The 7,285-nt window shown below is 32.3% G+C and overlaps 1 protein-coding gene and 1 pseudogene across 1 annotated transcript; one reads left to right on the top strand and one right to left on the bottom strand.

Annotated features, from left to right (window-relative positions):
• Positions 1–501: 501 nt before the first annotated feature.
• Positions 502–1,225, top strand: LOC115966810. Its single transcript, XM_031085963.1, has 2 exons — positions 502–655; positions 966–1,225. The coding sequence occupies exons 1-2, from the start codon at positions 502–504 to the stop codon at positions 1,223–1,225; spliced, it is 414 nt and encodes a 137-aa protein (XP_030941823.1).
• A 4,839-nt stretch (positions 1,226–6,064) lies between these two features.
• LOC115966809 lies at positions 6,065–7,025 on the bottom strand (annotated as a pseudogene).
• Between the last annotated feature and the right edge of the window lie 260 nt (positions 7,026–7,285).

Raw genomic sequence — 7,285 nt, 5'->3', positions numbered from 1 at the left:
TTCGAGAGTGGTTTCTAGGATTTTTTATTTTTATTTTTGAAAACAACTCAATCTTATAGCAAGCTAAATAAGGGAAATTAGGAGATTTTTTTTTTCCAGTCAATTAATGTTGCTACAAAACATAGGAAAATGAGATATTTATAGAAAATAATTTTTGAAAATTGACTCATTTTTTATAAAATACAACTCATCCCTTTCAAAATTTTGTAGTCCAGAGATGGAAAATACAATGTAAAAGCTCTATAACAAAAAAGTTCCGTTTTTAGTAATTAGCCAACTCATTATACACCTCTCTCTCTCTCTCTCTCCATCTATCCCATTATAAATACCCATTTAAATCATGCTATCTATATCATTGCAAACATCTTATTTCACTAGCTCTTTCTTTGTGTGCATCTTCTTAATTATTTCACTCTCTATTATCTTTCACAAGTTGCAAATCATACCATGGGTTTCACAATTACGCAAGGACTCATGCTAGTGCTGTTGATTGCTTCCACAATGGCAGTTAGCATAGCCAGGCCATTTGAGAATTCCATTAATACACCAACTCCCAAGAAGTTCATCGTGGGTGACTCGTACCACTGGAATTATGGCTTTAACTACATCGAATGGGCAACCAAAAATGGCCCTTTCTTCTTAAATGACACTCTAGGTGAGCTTAATTACTTTGCTATTGCTACTTGTTACATATTGCCATGCATAGTTCAGGTTGTAAAATATATTGGCCAAAATCATATTTTTAAACCACTTGTGTTTTAATGACAAGTTATAAAGTTCAATATGATATCAAAATATATAGTCAATTCTAACTTCGATTTTTTTTTTTTCAATTTATTTATTTGTAGGTTATCAATTTTGATCCTTATGGAACATGAAAAATATGTGCATTTTTTTTTTTTTGTTTTGTTTTGTTGAATGCAAATATGCATGAAAAATAACTATTCATATGATGTTGATTGCAGTTTTCAAATATGATCCACCAACTCCAAAAACATTTCCTCACAGTGTTTACTTGCTACCAAACCACGAGAGCTTCATTAAATGTGACCTGAAAAATGCCAAGATGCAGGGAAATACAAAACAAGGAGCTGGGAACGGCTTTGAGTTTGTGCTGAAAGTGTCACAGCCTCACTACTTTGCTTGCGGTGAGCATGATGGCATTCATTGCCTGAATGGAACAATGAAGTTTTTTGTGACGCCAATGGACCCAAGCCATCACTAATACAACATGTGCACCATGGGAAACTTTATTTGCTACACTCTCTTTTTACGTTTTGTTGTGTTGTAGCCAATAATGAGTGTTTTCGTCTTCTTCTTTTTTATTAAGTAAAAGACTATTTGTAATTTTGAACTAACAGTAAGGGATTGATTTCTCATTTTACAGTTTATGAGTCACATTCCAAATCAGATGATTTGCTATAATTTATGTATTTTCATTCCCCGTCCTTATGGTTACAAACAATATATGTTATGAGTTCTGAATAATTGAGACGATAGAGAATAAATGTACTAGTTGTCATATTGATGTTCCACAGAGATGCCATTTTGCATCCCTGCTTGTTTTATAGTAATATTTACCATTTTATATTGAAAGTATCGGAGTCTTTTACAGTTGAAAAGGTTAATGACATTTGACCAAAGGATCATGTTTGGTTTAGACATTTGAAGTAAATATTAATTTTTAGAAAGATACAGTGTAACTTTTAAGTAATGACATTTGCATCATCCAGCAAAATACTATCACATAATTGTTTTTCCCAAATAAAAGATATATTATGTCACTTATAATCATAACCCTATTAAATGTCTATTCACCATAAAATTATTATATTTTGTATTTCAAAAATGCATGTGAAGAAAAAAATAAAATGCAAGAAGACATATTGTCCATCCTATACTCCATAATTGGAGTTAGAGGTACGGCAGTTGGGCAGATAACATCATGGTGAGATTTTAATTAAAGAGTTCATATAACACATTCTTCCCAACAAAAAAAAAAGAAGAAGTTAATATACACATAAGGATATCACTTGGCCCTACAAGTTGAAGTTGGTATGTTTGTACCTAATTATATTATATTAACCACTTACTCTTGTTTTGTTTTTTTTTTTTTTTTAATTAGAAAAATATAAAGTGTCGTAGTCTCTATTAATAGTTTTTAGAACCCTTAAAACCACAATCAAATTAACCTAGGTAATTAGCCAAGTGATTACTTAGTCAAATTAACAAAACTAGGTTAACACGAATATATCATATCAATGTATAGCAACGGAAAATTAAAAAAAAAAAACACAACGATATGATAACCCAGGAAAACCAAACTGGTAAAAAACCTAGGGAGGATTTAACCTAGCTATCCTCAAGGTAAAAAGCAAATCCACTAGAAAGAATCGAAGTTTTACAATAGTGACTTAGACCCCTAACATCCTATTGCTACCCACCAGTAGCAACTTACGAACACGATTACGTGCAAGCTTTGAGACCACGGACTCCTTTCTTTGGCCTTTGCAAAACACAAACACCCTCGTTTGTGACTTTGAGATCCCACTCAAAGGTTTAGCAACACAAACTCTCCTGTTTGTGACTCCAAGACCACCCTTGAAGGTTTAGATCATCAGCACCTTTGATGACTAGAGAAGGCAGCAACTTCTACAATACCAGATCTTGAGATTCTTCAAGTAATAACACCGGTAGAAGATATGAGAGAGCTTTTTAGGAACAAACCCTAAATATAAAAGAGGCACTCTCTTCTCTCTCTAAAAAGCCTTCTAAAAACGTGCTTAGGGTTTCCTTTATATACTAGGAGAAGTAGATCTGAAACCCTAATCCTTAATAGGCTTGAACTGTTGTTTGGGCTTAATTAAAATTCTGCAGATATGACTTTCAATTGATCAAGCCTCTCTTTCGATCGATCGAACCAGACAGATTATGAAATCTTCTTCCTACAGCTTGTATGTTCTTGAATCTTGACTTGAATCACCTTGAGCATTGTCTAACAATACCTATAGACTCTAAGATCTATATCTAGACAAGTTTGTGTTCACGATTGCCAATTGTTCTAAACTTTTAGAACCTAACAATCTCCTCCTTTGGCAATTCATGACAAAACTTTCATACAAAATGAAATGCTCAAATACAAGAACAACCCAATACAATAAAATGCCCAATTACTTCACAAATCCCAATCTAACACTTCCTAACCAAGAAGTTGCCAATAAGAGGTAGAAGGTCTTGATCAGAATGTACCTGTCTTTCCTGAAACACTCAACAAACACATCACTGCATGTGTGGAAAGAAAGACATATAAACAATAATATGAAACACAAAATAAAAACAAAAGTAAACTAACTCTCCCCCTAAGTTAGATACATCAAAAAAAATTTATATTCTCCCCCTTTGAGAAACAATTTTATCTCCCCCTAAACAAAACAAACAGGATTCCCACGTATTCCCACATTTCATCTAAATCTCCCCCTTTTTGTCACGTATTGACAAAGACAACTCATACAAAGAGTAAACAGACAACATACGCAACAAAAGTCAAGAGAAAATAGAGAATTAAGAGAACACAAAACAATTCAACTCTATAGAAAATAGAGACAACTCCCCCTATGAAGAGCAAAGGTTAAAAACAAACTTCTCCCCCTATAAAAATAGGAAAAAAAAATACAAAACAAGTTTTGGGAAAAACAGTTTAGAGGAAAAATTTAGGAGGTGGGGAAAAGAAAAACACACAAACCTAATCTTAAAAAAAAATTAAGTTGAGGATTAAAGAAAAATATTCTCTCTTTCAATAAATGCAAACTTGACATTATGTGACCCATAAATAGTTGCATGAGTAGAGAAAATATTGGCACATTGATTATCCATCATATCTCTTAGGAGAAAATATTTTCTACAGTTCACACATAAAAATAGCATATATTAAAAAATACATAGCTCAAAAAATTAATCAATCAATTTTTAAATCAAGTTGAGTACCCAATTTAGCAAAGTGTATGCATGTTATGTGTGAAAACAATGAGAGATATGACTGCAAAACTGCAAGATAGATATAAAAAATCAATGCAATGCATGTGAATCCTAAACATAAATGATGCATGAAAAACAATTTGGTCAAATACTTAAAAACTGAAATTTTTCAGTTTCGATCGATCGAGCATTGATCGAATGCCAATCGAGTCAGGCAGATTCAAACCAAAAAAATTTTATCGCAATTTCGATCGGTCGAGAGACAGATTCGATCGATCGAAAATCTGGAAAAATCAAATTTTTGAAAAACAGAGCAATTATGCAGAAACTCCTCAAAGCACAATAATTCATGAATGAAATGCATGAGTATGAATTAAAAGTTTTTCAAAAACACTTGAATTCAACCCAGATCTTCCAAAAACAAGTTTTTTAACCAATTTGTCTCCAAAACTCAAACATTAAAGAATTTTTGTATCAAAATCAAGGAACATTTAATTTTGGATGGCCACAACAAGATCACACACAATAACATGTACTAAGTTTAGCAAAGAGTAACTTGTGTAGTGTGTGCAACTATGAAAAGTTTGAGATACATGTGAGGTGATATGTGACTAGAAATCAAACACAAAGTCTACAAAATTCATCACATAAATTTGAAAGAGACTATCACCTAAAGAGTTACATCATATAACTCCCACATCTCTTAGAAAACAAGCTTGCAATCATGTAAGTTTCTTGATTTGCCTCATAATATACACACCAATTTTATTTGAGCAGAAACTTATTAAAATAGCTGAGATAATGTACACACCAATTTTATTTGATTGATTTAATATTAAGTCCAATAATGTATACACCAATTTTAACATTTAAACCGAGGCTATACCTTATGTTCTTTTTGTACATGTGCTACACTTTCTCGAGCACAAAATCTTACAATATGCACTAAGGTGTTCATGATTGGCTAATAAATAGTGGTGAGATGATTATTTATGCCTTTCTCAAAAGGTTCAAGTCTGACACAAAATAAAACATTTTTGTCTTTTTAAATTTTTTCAATGTTTTTGGATTTTTTTTTTTTTTAATAAAAAAAAACCAAAAAAAAAAAAAAAAACATGTCCACAAATAATTGAAAGAATTAAATCATGGACAAATCAGCAACACTCACCTTAGAGAATCTTTTCTCACCCATCTAGCACGAGTCTTCAGCTTTGACACCTCTTGATCGATTAAGATCCTCTTGCATGCATTTTTTTTAACATGTTTTGTTTCTTTCTATTATCTTGTCATCCATAGCATCTTGTTTCATTACATTCTTGCATTTTTATGGATTCTTTGTGCCCCCTTGATCATCGTTATGTTTCTCGGGTGAAGCTTTCTTGCTTCTTGTACCTTTTGTCAATCATGACAAAAAGGGGGAGAAATTGTGGAGAATTTGTGGTTTCTTTTTTTAAGATTCTACATGTTAGGGGGAGATGTATTTCATCTTGTTAGGGGGGGTCCTTACCTCCTTCTTCTTGTAAAACAGTCTTGTGACCATGTTTACATACATTGTGCAAAATGTGACTGATGCTTTATTTTCTCTAAAAGAAGCTACTACGTCTTTGCACCTTAGGATTTTGTAACCAAGTGCTTCTTGATCTTCATTGTTGATGAAGTGAAAAACTTTGCAGCCAACATCTTCTTCAAGTTGGTGTGTTAGTCACGTACTAGAATTATTGTCCAAATTTTAAAAAATAGTTAAAAATGAATAACGGAAATGCACAAAGATTTCAAATTGAAATGGTTTCATAGATTTATAACTTTAATTGACCTAATTGGAAAGTTAGGATATAATTAATTTAAAACAATGTATAAACTTTGTGTTTATATAATTTCTCCTATGGTTTCTTTACAAGTGAATGTTAGGACTTAGGACTTAGGATGGCATTGTGTTTTTTTTCTTTCACAATTTTTTTTTTTTTTTTTTTTTTTTTGCTAGGTGATTGCGGGGGGCTAGAACCCCCGAGCATCAGGTCATACGGGTACCTGGGTGCCAATAGGCTACAGAGGCCAATGGCTTTTCTTTCACAATTTAACCCTTGACATTTCACAACTTTTCGTTTTCTTGCGCCTTCTGTACCTCGTAATGTTCATCAACCACCCCACTTTGAAGTGAACACCACCCACTTTTTTCAAGGTTGACTCTGTCATGGTAACTTTCCCAGCTTTCCGAAGTTGCACGTCTGATTCACAAGTCTGCAATACAAAATAATCCAAGAATAATTATGACATGATTAGGATTATTAGGCTTTTATGTAGAATAACCATTTGTAGTTGACTACTGGAAAACCATGAAACAAAAATTGGATTACATGGATTCAGTTTCAGTAAACCTATAACTAAAAATTATTGTTTAAAAAAAAAACAGAGAGTAATCATATAGTTTAAGTTTGGGTTTTTCTTCTTATTTTCTTTTAGGGGTTAATAGTTTAGAATCCTTAGATTGTATAACTAGAATTATAATCATAATCACATATATATTCTCCTAATCCCGAATTTTTTTTATATTTAAATATAAAATATAGTATAGTACTGGAGTATAATATAGAACATAAAAAAAAATATATATATATATATATAGGACAGAATTTCTATTCATTAATCTTCATAGAAAGTACTATGTGACAAACAAATTAAGGAAGCTTACCATAACAAAGACAGTCACGACTAGGGATTTAAGCTTTGGGTTTTGTTCGAGAGGAACATTTGAGTCTTTCAAAAAGGAGAACAGCTTCTGAGCTGAAGGTGCAATCTCAAATATCCTACAAAAAAAACTCAGTCCAATACTTTTCTTGAATTCCCATATATTACAAATGGTTATTGATATGAAACATAAACAATGAGACATTAAATTAAGATGGAAATAGAAAAGATTCAACTTTGGCTTACTTCAAGAAGAATTTGAGACCCAATTCTCCAGAATTCTTTTTCATTGCAGCCCATGATTTCACCACCAGAGCTTCTTGCTCTTCTGTGAACCCTGTGATCACTTCCGAGGTGCTCATGGTCTTTTGTTAGATTATCAAGTTTTGAATGCAATAGGACTTTTTTTTCTTTTTTCTTTTTTTATGATGAAGAATTAGTTAGAGATTTGGAAATGGGATGTAGAGCAATCTTGGGTGGTTTATATGGTAAACCATAATGAATACTGTAGATGGGATTTGGCTCTTCATGGGATGAGGAACCACATTTTGGCGTCTATTTTGTCTGCACGAAAAAACATGTAGTAGTAGCTGTTAATCAAACCCAAAAAGGAAACAACAACAAC

The sequence above is a fragment of the Quercus lobata genome, chromosome 11, assembly GCF_001633185.2.
Source record: "Quercus lobata isolate SW786 chromosome 11, ValleyOak3.0 Primary Assembly, whole genome shotgun sequence".
NCBI classification, from domain to species: domain Eukaryota; kingdom Viridiplantae; phylum Streptophyta; class Magnoliopsida; order Fagales; family Fagaceae; genus Quercus; species Quercus lobata.
The sequence above is the reverse complement of the archived record's forward strand: the minus strand, read 5'-3'. Positions and strand labels throughout refer to the sequence as shown.

Bases quoted from the DNA above. Each gene is read 5' to 3' on its own strand.
- LOC115966810 (XM_031085963.1), top strand. From the start codon at position 502: ATGGCAGTTAGCATAGCCAGGCCATTTGAGAATTCCATTAATACACCA. The intron at 656-965 runs GTGAGCTTAATT...TGTTGATTGCAG, and splicing joins CTTCTTAAATGACACTCTAG to TTTTCAAATATGATCCACCA.